A 24,365-nucleotide genomic window follows, 5' to 3' on the forward strand; every position below is an offset into this window, starting at 1 on the left:
AAGTAATAGCAATGATTAAACAGCTGGTCATTGAAACAACTACCTAAAACTATGGTCTATAATTAGTAAGACATTTTGTAGTTGGATCATTTCATAACCTTCTGTTGCAAGGCTACTTATGTTTTCTCTTTTGATGCATCTGATAATAGCTATTGTCAGGGTACTACCTGTGTGATTCAGAATTTTGTTTAGTTATATTTGCTCAAAACACTGTGAAAAATAGTGGATTACTGTTGTGGTTTAACCTCAGCCAGCAAATACACACCGCACAGCTGCATGCTCACTACCCCCTATTGGGGTGGGGGGAGAATTGGAAAAGTGAGAAAACTCGTGGGTTGAGATAAAGTTTTTAGTTCTTGCTAAGTAATGTTTACTCTGATCAAGGATTTTCTCAGTCTCATGCTCTGCCAGTGACGAGGGGCACGGGAAGCTGGGAGGAAGCAGAGACAGGACACCTGACCCAAACTAGCCAAAGGGGTATTCCATACCACAGCACGTTATGCCCAGTATATAAACTGGGGGGAGTTACCCAGAAGGCCCAGGTCGCTGCTCTGGTCGGCCTGGGTATTTGTCCTGGGTTCAGCTATAGCAGTCATTTTTCTCCTTCTTAGTAGCTGGTGCAGTGCTGTGTTTTTTAACTTTCAGCCTGGGAACAACGCTGATAACACTGATGTTTTTAGTTGTTGCTAAGTAATGTTTATTCCAACCAAGGACTTTCTCAGTCTCATGCTTTGCCAGGGAGGAGGGGAAGCCGGGAGGAAGCAGAGACAGGACACCTGACCCAAACTAGCCAAAGGGGTATTCCATACCACAGCATGTCATGCCCAGTATATAAACTGGGGGGAGTTACCCGGAAGGCCCAGATCGCCGCTCGGGTCGGGCTGGGTATCGGTCGGCGGGTGGTGAGCAATTGTATCCTCTCCCCTTGTTATTTCACTAATCATTATTATCATTGGTGGTAGCAGTAGTGGTTTTGTATTATACCTTAGTTGCGGGACTGCTCTTATCTCAACCCGTGGGAGTTATATTCTTCCGATTCTCCTCCCCATCCCTCCGGGAGCGGGGGGAGGAAGGGGGGGAGTGAGCGAGCGGCTGTGTGGTTCTGAGTTACCGGCTGGGCTCAAACCACGACAGTTCTTTTTGGCGCCCAACGTGGGGCTCGAAAGGTTGAGATAATGACAGATCTGACCAGAGTGTGTTTAATCATATTTGTGATAAGCATTCATTGTTACTACTCGTCACAATGGTGATTATTTGGCTCTCAGACTTGTTGCGCTTGATCTCAGAGTTTCAGCATGTTGTACCTTACTTACAGCCACTATTTGCTGTTTTAGCGTTTATCGGCTGGGGGGCCTGGGCTAAGGTTCTTGTTTCACTGTACTTCATGGTAATGACTTGTAATACAATAGACTCATTGATCATGAAACTGGTCTGGTTTGTGCTTCCAGCGTGGCCATCACCACTATACATTGGGAGGTATATAATGAAATATTTTAGCAATTGCATATCTTTTTTTTTCTCCTCGGGGGGTAAACTTACGAAGGAAGCATTCTCTTTCACCCCCTGTTCCCCCACCAGCCTATTTGCAACAGCAGTTGAGAGTTCTGAAGGTTTTAGATGGCCTTTGAGTACCCTTGAAACCTGCCTGCTGATTGTGCTGGGGATCAGCATGTTGGCAAACATACGGAGTGTGTTTTACCCACGGCCATCCCGTCGTAGGAACATCCTATTTCATTTAATCTCAAAAATTCAGCAGTATCAGGTTCGAATCTGGTCTAGAGTTAGACGACGATATAGGAGGACCACCAGGAGATTTTCCCTGAGGCTGGACAGTTATGAGTGGCAGGGTGTGTGGGATAGTATGGGCAAGTACCTAGGCCAGTGGGCCCCTCCAGTGCTTTGGAACTTCACCACTGAACAAGTGCAACATCCGGAAAAACTAGTAAAACACTTAAACGAGGTGTGCTGTCGTCCTGGTTATACCAGAGAGGGACAAATCTTGGCAACGTGCTGGGGCTTGGCCTATGCCTACAGAGCCCTGCTCAACACTATCCAGCACCTTCAAAGGGAAAAAAATGTCTCTGGATCTGATGGCAAAGCAACAGACAACGCAGCTATGCCAACTACAAGCACAGCAGCTACTCAGACCCTGACCACAACAGTCAACACAGCTAATCCAAGTACAGCAGCTACATCAACCCCAGTGACAAGCACAACAGCTACTCAAACCCTGACCACAACAGACAACGCAACTACTCCAACTTCAAATACAGCAGTTACACCAACCCCAGTGACAAGCACAACAGCTACTCAAACCCCGACAGCAACAGACAATGTGGCTACTCCAAGCACCGCAGCCACACCAACCCCAGTGACAAGCACAGTAGCTACTCAAACCCCGACAGCAACAGACAATATAGCTACTCCAAGCACCGCAGCTACACCAACCCCAGTGACATGCACAGTAGCTATTCAAACCCCGACAGCAACAGACAATATGGCTACTCCAAGCACCGCAGCTACACCAACCCCAGTGACATGCACAGTAGCTATTCAAACCCCGACAGCAACAGACAATATGGCTACTCCAAGCACTGCAGCTACACCAACCCCAGTGACAAGCACAGTAGCTACTCAAACCCCGACAGCAACAGATAATGCAGCTGTTGGTGTTACTGAACTCGCAAGCACAACAGCTGCACCAACCCCAGCAATAGACATTGCAACCACTCCAATCCTAGTGGCAGACACTGCAGCCACTCCAACCACAGTGACAAACACTGCAGCTAAACCAAATGTCCAGTTTGTGACAATGTCTGTTGCCCCTGTAAGCAAAAGCAGACGAAAGGCACAAAGAGCAACCCGTGAAGTGAAGAAAGATGAAGACCCAATGCCATTACTACATGCAACAGCATCTGAACAAGAGTTACTACTACGTGGGTCAGAGGAAGAGGAAGAAGAAGAAGAGGTCACTTCTCGACCCCGGACCTCAACTGAGCTGCGGAATATGCGAAAAGATTTCACCCGTCTTCCAGGGGAGCACATTGTCACCTGGTTGCTCCGGTGCTGGGACAATGGGGCCGACGGTCACGAACTAGAAGGTAGGGAAGCCAAGCAGCTGGGATCACTTGCTAGGGAAGGAGGAATTGACAAAGCGATTGCAAGAGAGAAGCGAGCCCTCAGTCTTTGGAGGCGGCTCCTGGCAGCTGTGAAGGAAAGGTTTCCCTACAAAGACGATATTACGAATCGCTCAGCCAACTGGACCACGATAGAGAAAGGCATCCAGTCCCTGAGGGAATCAGCCATTATAGAGATGATCTATCGTAGGCCGGATGCCAGGAACACATCCGTAGATCCAGATGAAGTCGAATGTACACGACCCATGTGGCGGAAACTTACACGGAGTGCGCCATCATCATATGCCCACACATTGGCATCAATGACCTGGAATGACGGAATATCACCAACAGTGGATTTCCTGATTCATCAACTCCGAGAGTTCGAAGACAATCTCACCCCTTCCATCATTTCAGCTGTGGAAAAACTGTCCCAGGAGTTCAAACAATTGAGAGACGATTTATCCGATCTATCCAGCTCCCCACGCGTACCAACCCATGTCTCAGCTATTAACAGAAGGCGCCCTACTGCTCGAGAAAGAAAATATAGGAGGTACACGCCACGGGCCACCCTATGGTTTTACCTGCGGGATCATGGAGAAGACATGAGAAAGTGGGATGGAAAACCTACTTCAGCTCTGGAGCAACGGGTGCGTGAACTGAAGAGGAGAACAATGGTCAAGGATGATCCTCCCAGGAAAGCTGCTGCTCCAGTCTCTGGCGAGCAATTTCCCAGATGGAGTGAAAGAGGTGATTTTACTCCAGCTCCTGTGATAAGGAATACTAATCCCTTTCTACAAGACAGAAGTGGAGAATTTTGTGATCACTATTAGAGGGGCCCTGCCTCCAGCCAGGTGGAGGAGAGGGATAATCGGGTTTACTGGACTGTGTGGATCAGATGGCCTGGCACATCAGTCCCACAGAAGTATAAGGCTCTAGTAGATACCGGTGCACAGTGTACTCTGATGCCATCAAGGTATCAAGGGGTGAAACCCATTTCTATTTCTGGAGTGACAGGAGGATCCCAAGCGTTAACTATGCTGGAAGCTGAAATCAGCCTGACTGGGAGGAAGTGGCAAAAGCACCCCATTGTGACTGGTCCAGGGGCTCAATGCATCCTTGGCATAGACTATCTCAGGAGAGGGTACTTCAAAGACCCAAAAGGGTATAGATGGGCTTTTGGTATCGCGGCCTTGGAGACAGAGGAAATTAAGCAGCTGTCCACCTTACCCGGTCTCTCAGAGGATCCTTCTGTTGTGGGGTTGCTGAAGGTCGAAGAACAACAAGTGCCAATTGCCACCACAACAGTGCACGGGCGGCAATATCTCACCAACCGAGACTCCTTGATTCCCATCCATAAGCTGATCCGCAGACTGGAGAGCCAAGGAGTGATCAGCAGGACCCGCTCACCCTTTAATAGCCCCATATGGCCAGTGCAAAAGTCTAATGGAGAGTGGAGATTAACAGTAGACTATCGTGGCCTGAACGAAGTCACACCACCATTGAGTGCTGCCGTACTGGACATGTTAGAACTTCAATATGAACTGGAGTCAAAGGCAGCCAAGTGGTATGCCACAATTGACATTGCCAATGCATTTTTTTCGATCCCTTTGGCAGCAGAATGCAGGCCACAGTTTGCTTTCACTTGGAGGGGCGTCCAGTACACTTGGAACCGACTGCCCCAGGGGTGGAAACACAGCCCTACCATCTGCCATGGATTGATCCAGACTGCACTGGAACAGGGGCAAGCTCCAGAACACCTGCAATACATTGATGACATCATCGTGTGGGGTGATACAGCGGAAGAAGTTTTTGAGAAAGGGAGGAAGATAATCCAAATCCTGCTGAAGGCCGGTTTTGCCATAAAACAGAACAAGGTCAAGGGACCTGCACAGGAGATTCAATTTTTGGGAATAAAATGGCAAGATGGACATCGCCAGATCCCCACAGACGTGATCAACAAGATAACAGCAATGTCTCCACCAACTAACAAGAAAGAAACACAAGCTTTCACAGGTATTTTGGGATTCTGGAGAATGCACATCCCAAATTACAGTCTGATTGTAAGCCCTCTCTACCACGTGACCCGGAAGAAGAATGATTTCAAATGGGGCCCTGAGCAACAACAAGCCTTTGAACAAATTAAACGAGAAATAGTTCATGCAGTAGCCCTTGGACCAGTCCGGGCCGGGCCAGATGTGAAAAATGTGCTCTATACCGCAGCTGGGGAGAATGGTCCTACCTGGAGCCTCTGGCAGAAAGCTCCAGGGGAGACTCGAGGTTGACCCCTCGGCTTTTGGAGTCGGGGATATAAAGGATCCGAGGCCAGCTATACTCCCACTGAAAAAGAGATACTGGCAGCCTATGAAGGGGTTCGAGCTGCCTCAGAAGTGATTGGAACTGAAGCGCAGCTCCTCCTGGCACCCCGGTTGCCTGTGCTGGGCTGGATGTTCAAAGGCAGGGTCTCCTCTACACATCATGCAACTGATGCTACATGGAGTAAGTGGGCCGCACTAATTACACAACGAGCTCGAATAGGAAATCCCAGTCGTCCAGGAATTCTAGAAGTCATCATGGACTGGCCAGAGGGCAAAGATTTTGGGATGTCACCAGAAGAGGAGGTGACGCGTGCTGAAGAGGCCCCACCATATAATGAACTGTCAGAGAGTGAAAAGCAATATGCCTTGTTTACTGATGGGTCCTGCTGTATTGTGGGAAAGCATCGGAGATGGAAGGCAGCTGTGTGGAGTCCCCTGTGACAAGTTGCAGAAATTGCTGAAGGAGAGGGTGGATCGAGTCAGTTTGCAGAGGTGAAAGCCATCCAGCTGGCCTTGGACATTGCTGAATGAGAAAAATGGCCAGTGCTTTATCTCTACACTGACTCATGGATGGTGGCAAATGCCCTGTGGGGGTGGTTGCAGCAATGGAAGCAGAGCAACTGGCAACGCAGAAGTAAACCCACCTGGGCTGCTGCATTGTGGCAAGATATCGCTGCTCGGGTGCAGAACCTGGTGGTGAAGGTACGCCACGTAGATGCTCATGTACCCAAGAGTCGGGCCACTGAGGAACACCTGAACAACCAGCAAGTGGATAAAGCTGCTAAGATTAAAGTGGCTCAAATGGACTTGGATTGGCAACATAAGGGTGAATTATTTTTAGCCCGGTGGGCCCATGACACCTCAGGCCATCAAGGCAGAGATGCAACATATAGATGGGCTCGTGATCGAGGGGTGGACTTAACGATGGACACTATTGCCCAGGTTATTCACGAATGTGAAACATGTGCTGCAATTAAGGAAGCCAAGCAGTTAAAGCCTCTCTGGTATGGAGGACGATGGCTGAAGTACAAGTATGGGGAGGCCTGGCAGATTGACTATATCACACTCCCACCAACCCGTCAAGGCAAGCGCTATGTGCTTACCATGGTGGAAGCAACCACCGGCTGGCTGGAAACATACGCTGTGTCCCACGCCACTGCCTGGAACACTATCCTGGGCCTTGAGAAACAAGTCTTGTGGCGACACGGTACCCCAGAGAGAATTGAGTCAGACAACGGGACTCATTTCCGGAACAACCTCATAGACACTTGGGCCAAAGAGCATGGCATTGAGTGGGTATATCACATCCCCTACCATGCACCAGCCTCTGGGAAAATCGAACGGTACAATGGGCTGTTAAAAACTACACTGAGAGCAATGGGTGGTGGGACTTTCAAACACTGGGATACACATTTACCAAAAGCCACCTGGTTGGTTAACAGTAGGGGATCTGCCAACAGGGCTGGCCCAGCCCAATCATAACTTTTACGTACTGTAGAGGGGGATAAAGTTCCTGTGGTGCACGTAAAGAATTTGTTGGGGAAGACAGTCTGGGTTATTCCTGCTTCAGGTAAAGGCAAACCCACTCGTGGGGTTGCTTTTGCTCGGGGACCTGGATATACTTGGTGGGTAATGCGGGAAGATGGGGACTTCCGATGTGTACCTCAAGGGGATTTGATTTTGGGGGAAAACAGCCAATGAACTCAATTGTACGCTGTTGCCTGCTCTATAACACTTTTATAGCCCACCAGCTAGATATCTTCAGGTTGCCAGCAGTTGACCCTGACTTCCCTCCGATCATCACCTCAACAAAGAATGAATTTTGAGGAAACCAGATGAGCTCAGCAGTGACCAGACGAGTTTGGCGGTATCATCAGCAGGCAACAACCCGACACTACGTACCGTCCCTCCTGCCCTGAAAGACTATTACAAGAGATGGAGCCTGACATCATGGACTGGATGAGTTCAGCAATTTTACAGGGATTGGTCCATGGACTAGGGAATGATATCTTTCTCTTTGTGTGTGGGTGTGGGTGTATATATATGTGTATATATATGGGACAGGGGTGATGGTGTGCTGAGAGATGTGGGATCTGAGCATGACATGAATGGTATGGAATAAGGGGTGGATACTGTCCTGGGTTCAGCTATAGCAGTCATTTTTCTCCTTCTTAGTAGCTGGTGCAGTGCTGTGTTTTTTAACTTTCAGCCTGGGAACAACGCTGATAACACTGATGTTTTTAGTTGTTGCTAAGTAATGTTTATTCCAACCAAGGACTTTCTCAGTCTCATGCTTTGCCAGGGAGGAGGGGAAGCCGGGCGGAAGCAGAGACAGGACACCTGACCCAAACTAGCCAAAGGGGTATTCCATACCACAGCACGTCATGCCCAGTATATAAACTGGGGGGAGTTACCCGGAAGGCCCAGATCACTGCTCGGGTCGGGCTGGGTATTGGTCGGTGGGTGGTGAGCAATTGTATCCTCTCCCCTTGTTATTTCACTAATCGTTATTATCATTGGTGGTAGCAGTAGTAGTTTTGTATTATACCTTAGTTGCGGGACTGCTCTTATCTCAACCCATGGGAGTTACATTCTTCCCATTCTCCTCCCCATCCCTCCGGGAGCGGGGGGAGGAAGAAGGCGGGGGGGGGGGAGTGAGCGAGCAGCTGTGTGGTTCTGAGTTACCGGCTGGGCTCAAACCACGACAGTATTGGTTGGCGGGTGGTGAGCAATTGTATTCTCTCACTTTGTTATTTCCCTTATCATTATTATTATTGGTGGTGGTAGTAGTGGTTTTGTATTGTGCCTTAGTTACTGGACTGTTCTTATCTCAACCCATGGGAGTTACATTCTTTTGATTCTCCTCCCCATCCCTCTGGGAGTGAGGGGAGGAAGAAGGGGGAGAGTGAGCGAGCAGCTGTGTGGTTCTGAGTTACCTGGGCTGGGCTTAAACCACGACAGATATAAATCTTAGTAGTAGTGAGTTACTGTTTGAAATGAGTACATTTGATAAGAGTCATGGCCAGAGGGGCAGCTTTCTTTTTATTAATAGCTAGGCAAGTTGGTTTTTTTTACTTTGATACTTTCCCATCCAAACTTTAATTGATTTTGTGAGACTGATAGTGCACTGTAGGTAAGACGATATTTTGCATCTCTTCAGGAAAAAAATACATTTGGTGTGAAGTTGAGAGATGTTAAGCATTGATTCTAACTGAATGCATTAAGTGTTTGGCAGTCGGAACAACATCAAATTTGTTATTGATCTTGACCTACAAAATTCTAAATGGTACAGAGCCTTCTAAGAGAATGTCCTGGGTCTGGCTGGGCTGGAGTTAACTTTCTTCATAGCAGCTCCTGTGGTGCTTTCTTTTGGATTTGTGGCTAAAACAGTGTTGATAGCACACTGGTATTTTGGCTGTTGCTGAACAGTGCTTACACAGTGTCAAGGTTTTCTGTTTCTCATCCTGCTCCCCCTGCCCTCCAGCAAGTTAGGCTAGAGGTGGACAAGAAGTTGAGAGGAGAGACAGCCAGGACAGCTGACCAAAATTGGCCAAAGGGATATTCCATACCATATCAAGTAAAAAAAAAAAGTGTGTGTATGTGTCTTCCAAGGTAGCCATTGCTCAGAGACTGGCTGGGTGTGTGATTGCCTTTGCATTGCTTCTGTTGTTTTGTTTGCCTCAGCCCCCTTCCTTCATTCTTCCTTCACTTGTTAAACTTAATCTGAACCCACAATTTTTTTTTTTTGCCTTTGTTCTTCCTCTTCTCCACCCTATTCTTCTGTGGATTCAGCAAGCCACTGTATGGGTGGTTAGATGCTGTCTGGGGTCAACCCACTGCAGACATGATCTTTCTAATATTGCCCCAAGTGCTATACAGTGTACAGACAAAACAACCCTTTAAATGGTTTAACCTGGTTTAATCAGGATAAGAGAAGCAAAGGAGAGAGCTATACTGATGTCATGGTTTAACCTGTTTTAATCAGGATAAGAGAAGCAAAGGAGAGAGCTATACTGATGTCATGGTTTAACCTCAGCCGGCAACTAAGTACCAGTCGCTCACTAACGAGACTGCAGCTTTGCCAATTTAAACATCTATACTGGTACTGCTTCTGCTGGTATATGTGATCTGTATAGTCTCTTCAACTTTGATTCCGATAGAAGTTCTCACAGCCAACTTTAACTTTTGTGAAGAATGGGGGTAGTGAGCGAGTGGCTGTGTGGTTCTGAGGTACCAGCTGGGCTTAAACCATGACAGTTCTATAGAAAAACATTGGTGTTATCAGCATTGTTCTCAGGCTAAAGTAAAAAAACACAGCACTGCACCAGCTACTAAGAAGGAGAAAAATGACTGCTACAGCTGAACCCAGGACAATAACACACAGATGTTTTTAGTTGTTGCTAAGTAATGCTTACTCTGATCAAGGACTTGTCAGTCTCATGCCCTGCCAGTGAGGAGGGGCACAAGAAGCCAGGAGGAAACAGAGACAGGGCACCTGACCCAAACTAGCCAAAGGGGTATTCCATACCACAGCACATCATGCCCAGTATATAAACTGGGGGGAGTTACCCAGAAGGCCCAGATCACTGCTCGGGTCGGGCTGGGTATCAATTGGTGGGTGGTGAGCAATTGTATTCTCTCCCCTTGTTACTTCCCTTATCATTACCATTATTGGTGGTGGTAGTAGAGGTTTTGTATTATACCTTAGTTACTGGATTGCTCTTATCGCAACCCGTGGGATTTACATTCTTTCGGTTCTCCTCCCCATCACTCCAGGAGCTGGGGGGGGGGAGAAGAAGTGGGGGAGTGAGCGAGAAGCTGTGTCGTTCTGAGTTACCAGCTGGGCTTAAACCATGACAGTTATCAGCATTGTTCTCAGACTAAAGTTGAAAATACAGCACTGCACCAGCTACTAAGAAGGAGGAAAATGGCTGTTACAGCTGAACCCAGGACAGTATCCACCCCTTATTCCATACCATTCACGTTATGCTCAGATCCCACATTTTTCAATATACCAGCACTTTTTGTCTCTCATATATATATCTATTTATACACACGACGCAAAGACACAGATATCATTCTTTAGTCCATGGACCATCCCTATAAAATTTGCTGAATGTCAGGCTCCATCTCTTGTAACAGTCTGTCAGGGCAGGAGAGACAGTGTGTACTGTTGGATTGTTGCCTGTTGACAACCTTGCTGAACTCGTCTGGTCACTGCTGAGCTTGTCTGCTTTCATCAAAGTTCATTCTTTCTAGGGGTAATGATCTGAGGGAAGTCAGGGTCAGTCGATGGTGACCTGAGGACAGTTCTGGGACACTCCTGCTGCTGCTGCCAGCTTTCCCATTTTTTTATTCTCTGCTGATGATCATGACAGCACATATTTTCTTTCCAATGTCCAGAGTGGCACAGATAGACATCTAGCTGATGGGCTACAGAAGTGTTATATTGCAGGCAACAGCAGATAATTGAGTTCATTGGCTGTTTTCCCTCTAAATTAAATCCCCTTGAGGTACACACTGGACTTGCCCATCTTCCCACATTACCCACCCAGTGTACCCAGGTCCTTGAGCAAAAGCAATCCCACAAATGGGTTTGCCTTTACCTGAAGCAGGAATAGACCAGACTGTCTTCCCCAACAAATTCTTTATGTGCACCACAGGAACTTTATCCCCCTCTACAGTATGTAAAAGTTCTGATTGGGCTGGGCCAGCCCTGTTGGCAGATCCCCTCGTGTTGACCAACCAGGTGGCTTTTGGTAAATGTGTATCCCAGTGTTTGAAAGTCCCACCACCCATTGCTCTCAGTGTAGTTTTTAACAGCCCATTGTACCGTTCGATTTTCCCAGAGGCTGGTGCATGGTAGGGGATGTGATATACCCACTCAATGCCATGCTCTTTGGCCCAAGTGTCTATAAGGTTGTTCCGGAAATGAGTCCCATTGTCTGACTCGATTCTCTCTGGGGTGCCGTGTCGCCACAAGACTTGTTTCTCAAGGCCCAGGATAGTGTTTCGGGCAGTGGCGTGGGGCACAGCGTATGTTTCCAGCCATCCGGTGGTTGCTTCCACCATGGTAAGCACATGACGCTTGCCTTGGTGGGTTGGTGGGAGTGTGATATAGTCAATCTGCCAGGCCTCCCCATACTTGTACTTCAGCCATCGTCCTCCATACCAGAGAGGCTTTAACTGCTTGGCTTCCTTAATTGCAGCACATGTTTCACATTCGTGAATAACCTGGGCAATAGTGTCCATTGTTAAGTCCACCCCTCGATCACGAACCTATCTATATGTTTCATCTCTGCCTTGATGGCCTGAGGTGTCATGGGCCCACAGGGCTAAAAATAATTCACCCTTATGTTGCCAATCGAAGTCCATCTGAACCATTTCAATCTTAGCAGCTTTATCCACTTGCAGGTTGTTCAGGTGTTCCTCAGTGGCCTGACTCTTGGGTACATGAGCATCTACGTGGCGTACCTTCACCACCAGGTTCTGCACCCGGGCAGCGATATCTTGCCACAATGCAGCAGCCCAGATGCCAGTTGCTCTGCTTCCATTGCTGCAACCACCCCCACAGGGCATTTGCCACCATCCATGAGCCAGTATAAAGTACTGGCCATTTTTCTTGTTCAGCAATGTCCAAGGCCAGCTGGATGGCTTTCACCTCTGCAAACTGACTCAATCCACCCTCTCCTTCAGCAGTTTCTGCAACTTGTCACAGGGGACTCCACACAGCTGCCTTCCATCTCCGATGCTTTCCCACAATACAGCAGGACCCATCAGTAAACAAGGCATATTGCTTTTCACTCTCTGACAGTTCATTATATGGTGGGGCCTCTTCAGCACGCGTCACCTCCTCTTCTGGTGACATCCCAAAATCTTTGCCCTCTGGCCAGTCCATGATGACTTCTAGAACTCCTGGATGACTGGGAGTTCATGTTTGAGCTCGTTGTGTAATTAGTGCGGCCCACTTACTCCATGTAGCGTCGGTTGCGTGATGTGTAGAGACCCTGCCTTTGAACATCCAGCCCAGCACAGGCAACTGGGGTGCCAGGAGGAGCTGTGCTTCAGTTCCAATCACTTCTGAAGCAGCTCGAACCCCTTTACAGGCTGCCAGTATCTCTTTTTCAGTGGGAGTATAGCTGGCCTCGGATCCTTTATATCCCTGACTCTAAAAGCCAAGGGGTCGACCTTGAGTCTCCCCTGGAGCTTTCTGCCAGAGGCTCCAGGTAGGACCATTCTCACTGTCTGTGGTGTAGAGCACATTTTTCCCATCTGGCCCGGTCCGGACTGGTCCAAGGGCTACTGCATGAACTATCTCTTGTTTAATTTGTTCAAAGGCTTGTTGTTGCTCAGGGCCCCATTTGTAATAATTCTTCTTCCGGGTCATGTGATAGAGAGGGCTTACAATCAGACTGTAATTTGGGATGTGCATTCTCCAGAATCCCAAAATACCTGTGAAAGCTTGTCTTTGTTTCTTGTTAGTTGGTGGAGACATTGCTGTTATCTTGTTGATCACATCTGTGGGGATCTGGCAACATCCATCTTGCCATTTTATTCCAAAAACTGAATCTCCTGTGCAGGTCCCTTGACCTTACTCTGTTTCATGGCAAAACCAGCCTTCAGCAGTATTTGGATTATCTTCCTCCCTTTCTCAAAAACTTCCTCTGCTTTATTCCCCCCCTCTATAAGGTCATCAATGTATTGCAGGTGTTCTGGAGCTTGCCCCTGTTCCAGTGCAGTCTGGATCAGTCCATGGCAGATGGTAGGGCTTTGTTTCCACCCTTGGGGCAATTGATTCCAGGTGCATTGGATGCCTCTCCATGTGAAAGCAAACATTGGCCTGCACTCTGCTGCCAAAGGGATTGAGAAAAATGCATTGGCAATATCACTTGTGGCATCCCACTTGGCTGCCTTTGACTCCAGTTCATACTGAAGTTCCAGCATGTCTGCTGCATCAGCACTCAATGGTGGTGTGACTTAATTGAGGCCACGATAGTCTACTGTTAGTCTCCACTCTCCATTAGACTTTCACACTGGCCATATGGGGCATATGGGGTGAGTGGGTCCTGCTGATCACTCCTTGGCTCTCCAGTCTATGGATCAGTCACAATAGGGTGCATTTGCCAATCCTTCCCAGTTAGGCTGATTTCAGCCTCCAGTACAGTCAACTCTTGGTATTCTCCTGTCACTCCAGAAATACAAATGATTTCGACCCCTTGATAGTTTGATGGCGTCAGGGTACACTGAGCACCGGTATCTGTTAGAGCCTTATATTCCTGTGGGACTGATGTGCCAGGCCATCTGATCCACACAGTCCAGTAAACCCGATTGTCCCTCTCCTCCACCTGGCTGGATGCAAGGCCCCTCTAATAGCGATCATAAGATTTTTCATTTCTTCTTTTATAAAGAGATTAGAATTCCTTATCATAGGAGTTGGAGTAAAATCAGCTCTTCCACCCCATCTGGGAAGCTGATCACCAAAGACTGGAGCAGCAACTTTCTTGGGTGGATCATCACTGATAATTGTTTTCCTTTTCAATTCACCAACCTTTACTTCCAGAAGTGAGGTAGGTTTTCCATCCCACTTTCTCATGTCTTCTTCTTGATCCCGCAGGTAAAACCATAGGTTGGCCTGCAGTGTGTACCTCCTATATCTTCTCTCTCGGGCTATAGGGCACCTTTTATTAATAGCTGAGATGTCGGTCACTACATGTGGGGAGCTGGATAGATCGTCTTTCAATTTTTTGACCTACTGGGACAGTTTTTCCACAGCTGAAATGATGGAAGGGGTGAGATTGTCTTCAAACTTGCGAAGCTGATGACTCATCCACTGTTGGTGGTGCTGTGTCATTCCAGGTCATTGATGCCAATGAGTGGGCATATGATGATGGCGCACTCCGTGTAAACTTCCGTCACATGGTTCTTGTACATTCAACCTCATCTGGATCTAGAGGCATATTCCTCGCATCCGGCCTACAATAGATCATCTCTAGAATGGCTAATTTCCTCAGGTACTGGAGGCCTTTCTCCATTGTGGTCCAATTGCTTGGGTGACATATAACATCCTCTTTGTAGGGATACCTTTCCTTCACAGCTGCCAAAAGCTGCCTCCAGAGGCTGAGGATTTGTTTGTCTTTTGCAATTGCTCTGTCGATCCCCCCTTCCCTAGCAAGTGTTCCCAGCTGCTTGGCTTCCCTACCTTCTAGTTCGTGACTTTTGGTCCCACTGTTCCAGCATCAGAGCAACCAGGTGACACTGTGCCCACCTGGAATACAGCTGAAATCTTTTCGCATATTCCGCAGCTCAGTCAAGGTTAGGGATCGAGAAGTTACCTCTTCTTCTTCCTATGATTCGCGTAGTAATTCCTCTTGTTCACGTCACCCCCTCTAGTTCGCATGTTGAGTCTACATCTTCCTTCGCTGCACAAGTTGTTTTTCATGCCTTTTGTTTACTTTTCCTTTTGCTTATAGGGGCACCTGATACTGGCATCGATTGATCCTTTGGTTCATCTGCAGAGTCTGTCACTGGGGTTGGAGTGGCTGCAGTGTCTGTTGTTGGGGTTTAAGTAGCTGCTATGCTTGTCGCTGGGGTTGGGGGAGCTGCTGTGATTGGAGTTGGAGTAGCTGCGTTGTCTGTTGCTTTGCCATCAGATCCAGAGACATCTTTTTCCTCCTCCTTACAGAAGAGGGCTCTGTCGGCATAGGCCAAGCCCGAGCATGTTGCCATGATTTATTCCTCTCTGGTATTGCCAGGACAACAGCACACCTTGTCTAAGTGTTCTGCTAATTTTCCCTGATTCTGCATTTGTTCAGGAGTGAAATTCCAAAGCACTGGAGGGGCCAAGAGGCTTAAGTGCTTGCCCATACTATCCCACGCACCCTGCCACTCATGACTGTCCAGCCTTGGGGAAGATCTCTTGGTGGTATTCTTAAATAGTCGTTTAACCTTAGACAAGACCTGAGCTGGACCCTTCTTAACTTCCAAGATTGGACAAGATGGAGTGTTCTCAGGGTGGGATGGCCATAGGCAAAACACAGAGAGCATATGCAGCAACATGCTGGTTCCCAGCAAAAGGAGCAGGGTGCTTTCAAGGGCATAGAAAGTCTATTCAAGATCTTTAACTTTTCCAGAATCTACTTCTACTGTAAATAGCCTGGTGGGGGAGTAGAGGGTGTAGGGGAATATTTCCTTCATAGGTTGATCCCCTGAGGGAAGAAAAGAAAAAATAAATAAATGTGTAATTGTTAAAAATTCCCATTACATGCCTCCCAGAGTATAGAGGTGATGACCACGCTGAGAATGCATACCAGCCCAGTTTCATGATCAATGAGTCTATTGTATTACAAGTCATTACCATGAAGTACAGCGAAACGAGAATCTTAGCCCAGGCCCCAAAGCCGATAAACGTTAAAACAGCAAATACTGGCTGCAAGTAAGGTATGACATGCTGATAGTCTGAGACCAAGCGCAACACCTCCAAGAGCAAATAAATCAACATTGTGACGAGTGACTATTAACCCAAAACAATGAATGCTTATCACAAATATGATTAGACACACTCTGGTCAGATCTGTCGTTATCTCACCCTCTCGTGCCCCATGTTGGGTGCCAAAAAGAACTGTCGTGCTTTAAGCCCCGCCGGTAACTCAGAACCACACCGCCGCTCACTCACTTCCCCCCTCTTCTTCCCCCTCAGTTCCCGGAGGGATGGGGAGGAGAATCTAAAGGATGTAAATCCCTTGGATGAGATAACAACAGTCCAGTAACTAAGGTATAATGCAAAACCACTACTACTAATAATAATTATGATAAGGGAAATAACAAAGGGAGAGAATATAAAACTGAAAGGGGAAAGGAAAAAACAAAAGCAATAAACACAAGTGATACACAATGCAATTGCTCAGCACCTGCTGACTGATACCCAGCCTGACCCCAGCAGCGATCTGGGCCTTCCAGGTAACTCCCCCCAGTTTATATACTGGGCATGATGTGCTGTGGCATAGAATATCCCTTTGGCTACTTTGGGTCAGGTGTCCTGTCTTTGCTTCCTGCTGGCTTCTTTTGCCCCTTCTCACTGGCAGAACATGAGACTGGATAGTCCTTGATTTGGGTAAGCATTACTTAGCAGCAACTAAAAACACTGGTGTGTTATCAGCATTGTTCTCAGAGTAAAGTTGAAAACACAGGACTGCATCAGCTACCAAGAAGTAGAAAAATAACTGTTACGGCCGAACCAAAGACATTTCCTGGCTCCGTTACTGGTGTCAGCGCCAGAATTTTGGGTTTTTTTGACCATGGTTCTGTCTATATGGCACCAGGCCTGCTGGCGGCAGATAGGGTATGCCTTTCCCAAAGGGGGAAAAGGATTCTAGCCCAGGAGCTAGCAGGGCTTATAGATAGGGCTTTAAACTAGGTTCACAGTGGGAAGGGGATAACACCAGGCTCGCTAGACATAAGACATGGGGTAGCTTGCCGCTGTTGGAGTCCAGATCCACAGGGCAACTTAAATGCATTTATGCCAATGCCTGCAGCATGGGCAACGAACAGAAGGAGCTGGAAGCCATCGTGCAGCAGGGAAATCATGACATAATCACCATCATAGAAACGTGGTGGAATGATTCACATGATTGGAGTGCTGCAATGGATGGCTACAGGCTCTTCAGAAGGAATAGGCAAGGAAAAAGAGGTGGTGGGCTTGCATTGTATGTCAGGGAGTGCATTGACTGCCTTGAACTCTGTGTTGTTATTGAGAAGGCTGAATGTCTGTGGGCGAAGATCAGGGGGAAGGCCAACCAAGCTGATATCCTGGTAAGAGTCTGTTATAGACCACCTAGCCAGGATGAAGCTACAGATGAAGTGTTCTTCAATCAACTGGGAGAAGTTCCATGATCTCATGGGGGACTTCAACCTACCAGATGTTCACTGGAAGTACAACACAGCTGAGAAGAAACAATCCGGGAGGTTCTTGGAGGGTGTGGAAGATAACTTCCTAACCCGGCTGGTTAGTGAGCCGACTAGGGGAGATGCCTGGCTAGACTTCCTATTTGCAAACAGAGAAGGACTGGTGGGTGATGTGATGGTCGGAGGCTGTCTTGGGCAAAGCAATCACGAAATGATTAAAGTTTTGATCCTTGGAGAGGTCAGGAAGAAGGTCAGCAAAACCACCACCTTAGACTTCCAGAGGCCTGTTTAGGATGCTGGTTGGCAGAATTCCGTGGGAAACATTACTGAAGGGCAAAGGAGTCCAGGAAGGCTGGACACTCTTTAAGAATCAAATCTTCAAGGTGCAGGAGCAGGCGGTCCCCATGTGTCGAAAATCAAACCAGCAGGAAAGAGACCAGCCTGGCTAAACAGGGAGATATTGCTGGAACTCAGGAAAAGAAAGAATCTATCACCTGTGGAAGGGACTGTCACCTCATTAAAAGTATAAGGATGTTGTTAGGTTATGTAGGGAGAAAGTTAGAAAGGTGAAGGCACAGATGGAACTACATCTGGCCACTGCCATAAAAGATAATAAAAAGTACTTTTTCAAATATATTAGCAATAAAAGGAGGGCCAAGGAGAACCTCCATCCTCTGCTGGATATTAGGGGAAACCTAGTGACTGAGGATGAGGAAAAGGCTGAGGTACTTAATGCTGCCTTTGCCTCAGTCTTTAATAGTTACACCAGCCATCCTCAGGGTACTCAGTTCCCCGAGTTGGATGGCAGAGATGGGGAGCTGATCAAAGTCCCCATAATTCAGGAAAAAATGGTTAGCAACCTCCTGCTCCACTGCAACATATACAAGTCTATGGGACCACAGGGGTTACACCCAAGAGTGCTGAAGGAGCTGGCAGAGGAGCTTTCTAAGCCACTCTTCAGCATTTATCAGCAGTTTAGTGGGCAGGTCCCCGAGGATTGGAGGTTGGCCAGTGTGACACCTCTCTACAGAAAGGGCAGGAAGGATGACCCTGGAAACTTACAGGCCTTTCAGCCTGACCTCAGTGCTGGGGAAGGTCATGGAGCAGATAATCCTAAGTGAGATCATAAAGCACGTGTGGGATAATGGGGGATCAGGCCCAGTCAGTATGGGTTCATGAAGGGCAGGTCCTGCTTGACCAACCTACGATAAGGTGACCTACCTGGTTGATAAGGGAAAGGCTGTGAACATTGCCTATTTGGACTTTAGTAAAGCATTTGACACTGTCCCCCACAGCATTCTCCTGGAGAAACTGGCTGCTCATGGCCTGGATAGGTGGATTCTTTGCTGGGTTGGAAACTGGCTGGATGGCCGAGCCCAAAGAGTTGTGGTAAATGGCATCACATCTAGTTGGCGACCAGTCACTAGTGGTGTCCCTCAGGGCTCAGTGTTAGGGCCAGTGTTGTTTAATATCTTCATTGATGATCTGAATGAGGGGTTTGAGTGCAGCCTCAGTAAATTTGCGGACGACACCAAGTTGGCTGGGAGGGTTGATCAGCTGGAGGGAAGGAAGGCTCTGCAGAGGCATCTGGACAGGCTGGATCGATGGGTTGTGGGCAATGAATGGTATGAGGTTCAACAAGGCAAAGTGCCGGGTCCTGCATTTAGCCCACAAAAGCGCCATGCAACGCTACAGGCTTGGGGAAGAGTGGTGGGAAAGCTGCTCTGCAGAAAAGGGCCTAGGGGTGCTGATTGACAGCCAGCTGAACATGAGCCAGCAGCGTGCCCAGGCAGCCAACAGCATCCTGGCCTATACCAGAAATAGCATAGCCAGCAGGGCCAGGGAAGTGACCATCCCCCTGTACTCAGCCCTTGTCAGGCCACACCTAGAATACTGTGTTCAGTTCTAGGCCCCTCACTACATGAAAGACATTGAGGTGCTGGAGCGGGTCCAGAAAAGGGCAACAAAGCTGGTGAAGGGTCTGGAGCACAAGTCTTATGAGGAACGGCTGAAGGAACTAGGGTTATTTAGTCCGGAGAAGAGAAGGCTCAGGGGGGACCTTATCGCTCTCTCCAACTTCCTTGAAAGGAGGTTGTGGCGAGGTGGGGTTGGTCTCTTCTCCCAAGTAATAAGTGATAGGACAAGAGGTAACGGCCTCAAGCTGTGCCAGGGAGGTTCAGATTGGATATTAGGAAAAATGTCTTCACAGAGAAGCTAATCAGGTATTAGAACAGACTTCCCAGGGAAGTGGTGGAATCACCATCCCTGGAAGTGTTCCAAAACCGTGTAGATGAGGCCCTCAGTGATATGGTTTAGTGGTGGTCTTGGCAGTTCTGGGGTGATGGTTGGACTTTATGATCTTAAAGGTCTTTTTCCAACCTAGTTGATTCTATGGTTCTATAATTCTATGAACTGGTAGAATGAATAGTTGAATGGTCTGAAATAGTATAAAACAGTAACCGTATAAAAGTTGGGGGGTTGGGTTTTTTTTCCCTTTTTAAGAGGTTCTAAGAGCACTTGGCAATGCTTGTGTGGTGGGTTGACCCTGGCTACATGCCAGGTGCCCATCAAAGCTGCTCTATTGTCTCCACAGAGAAGGCCCTCAGTGATATGGTTTAGTGGTGGTCTTGGCAGTTCTGGGGTAACGGTTAGTCTTGGTGATCTTAAAGGTCTTTTTCCAACCTAGTTGCTTCTATGAATATATCTACTGTAGGTAGGTTTTTTGTTTTAACAAAACAATACTTTGACAGTATTTGGTTAATACCTTTTGAGTTCAACCATTTCAAACTGATAATCACTGCTTAAAGAAACACCATATGGAAACATGAATTGTGTTGGAACATACTGGAACTGCTTCTGCCATCTTAATGCAATGGTAATATATGTCTTGCCAACTTTAAGACTTTTATTCAAATACATAAACAACTCAACTATTTGACATAGCACTGGTTTACTACTGAAGTATCATTCATTAATTTTGTAGACACTTCCATAACACCATTTCAGACTGCCATTGATCTCTGGCAGTGAGCTTTGCAGATAGGGTACCACCTACCATTAAGCTACTGCATAAACATGCTACTTCTATACTCAAATGTAAAAGCACACACTGAACAGACAATCATTAAGTCAGTCTCGCTCAGGATTGTGGTGCTAGCATTGCCTTACACAGTATTTGCATGCCCCCTGCACACCAAGGATAGAAATGGAACAGAGGTAGGACGTGTGATGATTGGTTAACATGACCAGATAGCGCTTCCACAACTCAACAATTAAATAAGACAGCCCAATCAGGGAATTCTGAATTCCCCAAGCCCATCAGCTGGTCACTCATCCTAAGAAGCCATGCCCTGCTTCCCACCACCCTGCCCAATAACCATGGTTATGTAAGCCTTTGCACTCACAGATATTAAGTTTAGCCCAATATTGGTAAATTATTGGATATATTGTTGGTTTGACCTGGATAATCATACCACTGAATTACTGGATGTGTTGTAATAACACAGATAATTGTACTACTGATCTGTATTTACTACCACACCTATATTTAGCAACAGCTTGTGCTTATCCCTGAAGCTGTTGCTCTGGCACCTGCTACCATATCCTGAACCTATAACTTGGCTGTGCCACCTTAGGCCCTTACAAGGATCAAAGATAAATATCAAATATACTTTGGGATTTTGAGTATTTTAATTAAAAGAATTTGTTACATATTCACAAGCTCCTCCCACTGCTAGAAAATTAAAGAAATCACATTAAAATACATTCCCATTTTCCTGAGGTACTTGGAAAAGAGAAGAGAAACTTAAGTGTATTAGGTGTTCGCTTATAATAGTAAGGTGACAGATCTTTGTTCTGGTAATAAATCAAGAGTTCAATTCTATAAAAGCAGATGACATGACTACAAAGGACAGACACTTCCAAAATAAAACATCAGGACTGAAAGGATACAGCTTACTATTAACACACTGCTAATTTAAATGACTTAACTGAGAAGGGTAAAAAAAAGACTGTATTAAAATAGATGCCTGAAAGATGAAAAAAGTTTCTGATTATTTTTAATTAGCCAACAACTTTTTTTTTTTTTTTTTTTTAAATACAGTCACAAAAAGGATAAGTTATAAAGAAAAAAGTTAGGTAGATGGAGGTATAAGTTTCTGAATAAATTTAAATCTATTTCACTGCTTAGATGTCTTTATATTAAAGTATCTACAAGAGCAAATACTCAACTACAGTTATGCTGGTCCTGCAAAGACTTCAATATCCCTTTTGTCTTAATAAGGTAAGTAACCTCATCGACCAATACAGGAAATTAGGGCCTTCATAGTCTTCCCCCTAGAACGTATTTTTTGTCAGAAATTTTGTATCCTCTTTTATGAAAATTAACCTTCATGCTATCACGAGTTACAAGACAATACTCTGACAGTGAAATCCACTTACATTTGTGAAAGTAGAATCGTAGAATGGTTTGGGTTGCATAGGACCTTAAGATCATTTAGTTCCAACCCCCCTGCCATGGCAGGGGACACCTCCCGCTAGACCAGGTTGCTCAAGGTCCCGTCCAACTTGGTGTGAAACCTTGGACATTGAGCTTGTCTCAAATGCCGCTTACATTCCCTAGGAAGCAGGTGTGAGAGTAAGAACAGGAAACTGAGCTGGTCTCAGGCACCATTTGCATTTGGCCATGGGAGGCCTTGCAAAAATTATCGCAAACAAAGCAAGCAACAAGGATTTTTAGCTCTTGATACTGTGTAGGCAGGATTCTTCTGACCCCCTTGTTCAAAGCTGATAAGCTTCCACAGGACTGGGAAAAAATGCTTAACTTGAGCACACACCCTTCCTCAGCTGGACAGGTGAGAAAAAATCTAACAAAAGGATTGTGGGTCAAGACAGGGAGGAGACATTCACCAATTAGCTTCATGGGCAATAGAGACTCGAGTTGGGGAAAACATTTAATTTATTACCAAGCAAATCAGAGTGGGTTACTGAGAAATTAAACCCAAATCTTAAAACCACCTTCCCCCATCCTTCCCCTCTTCCTGGGCTGAATTACTCCCAAATTTTCTGCCTGCTACCCTTGAGCGGCACAAGGAGACAGGGAATGGGGGTTGCAGTCTGTTCATCATGCGTTGTTTCTGCTTCTCCTTCCTCCTCAGAGGGGATGACTCCTCACACTCTTCCCCTGCTCCAGCATAGGGTCCCTCCCGCTGGAGACAGTCCTTCACAAACATCTGCAGTATGAGTCCTTCCCACAGGCTACTGTTCTTCACAAACTGATCCAGCACAGGTCCCTTCCACAGGGTGCAATCCTTCAGGAACAGACTGCTCCAGCATGGGTCCCCCACTGGGTCACAGATCCTGCCAGTAAACCTGTTTCTCACACCCCCTTGCTACCAAAACTTTGCCATGTGTCCTGGGTTCAGCTATAGCAGTCATTTTTGTCCTTCTTAGTAGCTGGTGCAGTGCTGTGTTTTTAACTTTCAGCCTGGGAATAATGCTGATAACACCAATGTTTTTAGTTGTTGCTAAGTAATGTTTACTCTGACCAAGTACTTACTTAGTCTCATGCTCTGCCAGGGAGGAGGGGAAGCTGGGAGGAAGCAGAGACAGGACACCTGACCCAAAGTGGCCAAAGGGGTATTCCATACCACAGCACGTCATGCCCAGTATATAAACTGGGGGGAGTTACCTGGAAGGCCAGATCGCTGCTTGTGTCGGGCTGGGTATCGGTTGGCGGGTGGTGAGCAATTGCATTCTCTCCCCTTGTTATTTCCCTTATCATTATTAGTATTCGTGGTGGTAGTAGTGGTTTTGTATTATACCTTAGTTACTGGACTGTTCTTATCTCAACCCGTGGGAGTTACATTCTTCCGATTCTCCTCCCCATCCCTCCGGGAGCAGGGGGAGGAGGAAGGGGGGGAGTGAGCGAGTGGCTGCGTGGTTCTGAGTTACCGGCTGGGCTCAAACCACGACACCATGCAAACCCAGTTGAAGCTTGGCTTCAGTCATTCCCTCCAGCGCTGCTCCTCCCCTTTTGATTGGTGTAGAAAGAGGTCTATTTAGAGTTTTGTAAAGAAAATAAAATTGAAGTAACGGTAATGAATATTTGAATGATGAGTGTATCTTTTTTCTTAAAGTCAAGTGTTCTTTTGTCATATTTACAGTTTGTGAGTTGCTGTGCATCTGTATTTGGTTTTAATAGGTTGTGTGTTGGATTTGGGAAGACATTTTTTGGCTGAAATATGATTTGATGACTGCTGTCATTTTGTTTACGTGTATGTTTTCATACTGTGACCCATTTGTCATTTGAGAAACAGGTTATAGCCTGAATTGAAGCCTGAGTAGGCTTAAAATACAACAGCATGAGTTATATCAATTATCTCTGCTTCTGCTTGTTTACTGAAAATGAGCAAATTGGGGAGGAAAGAAGAACCTGTGTCTTTGGCCCCTTTGGGTGTTTCAGATTACTTTCCTCGACTGTGAGTTGTTTGGGTTATCTGAACCAATGAAGCTTTAAAAATTCTGTGTATTGGAAAAAAGTAATTTAAAAGAGGTGGCACATCTAAAATTCTGATAACTTTATTTGAAATAAAGTTTTGGAATTACATGAGTTTTAACTGAGAACTTTCATGAGTTTCACAAGTCTATTCTGTGAGAATAAACAGAAGCCTTAAATTCTGAGGATACCCATTGTTACTTTTTTTTTTTTAGGTGGTATCATGGAAAACTCGACAGAGCAATTGCAGAAGAACGTCTTAGGCAAGCGGGAAAACCTGGAAGTTACCTTATTCGAGAGAGTGATCGGAGACCGGGTTCATTTGTGCTTTCATTCCTTAGTAAAACAAATGTCAATCATTTTAGGTGAGAATTAAATGTTTTATTTTAAAGCACTCTAACCTGTTTATTTGTGGGTTTAGAACTTAGTACAGTATAGAAAACAGTTGTATTATAAATGGAATATTTTTTTTTTTTATCCATGTATGGTATAGCTCTTTATTAGGGTTTAATTGTTTTAAACCATGCTACTTAA

The 24,365-nt window shown here is 46.4% G+C and overlaps 1 protein-coding gene across 1 annotated transcript in view; it reads left to right on the forward strand.

Annotated features, from left to right (window-relative positions):
* Positions 1-24,365, forward strand: part of LOC115619024 (ras GTPase-activating protein 1-like) — a 134,492-nt gene that overhangs the window by 24,656 nt on the left and 85,471 nt on the right. Inside the window, exon 2 of the mRNA XM_030511040.1 lies at positions 24,047-24,196. Within this exon, the coding sequence (XP_030366900.1) occupies positions 24,047-24,196 (150 nt within the window). The remainder of the gene's footprint in view (positions 1-24,046; positions 24,197-24,365) is intronic.

Source organism: Strigops habroptila, chromosome W (assembly GCF_004027225.2).
Source record: "Strigops habroptila isolate Jane chromosome W, bStrHab1.2.pri, whole genome shotgun sequence".
NCBI lineage: Eukaryota > Metazoa > Chordata > Aves > Psittaciformes > Psittacidae > Strigops > Strigops habroptila.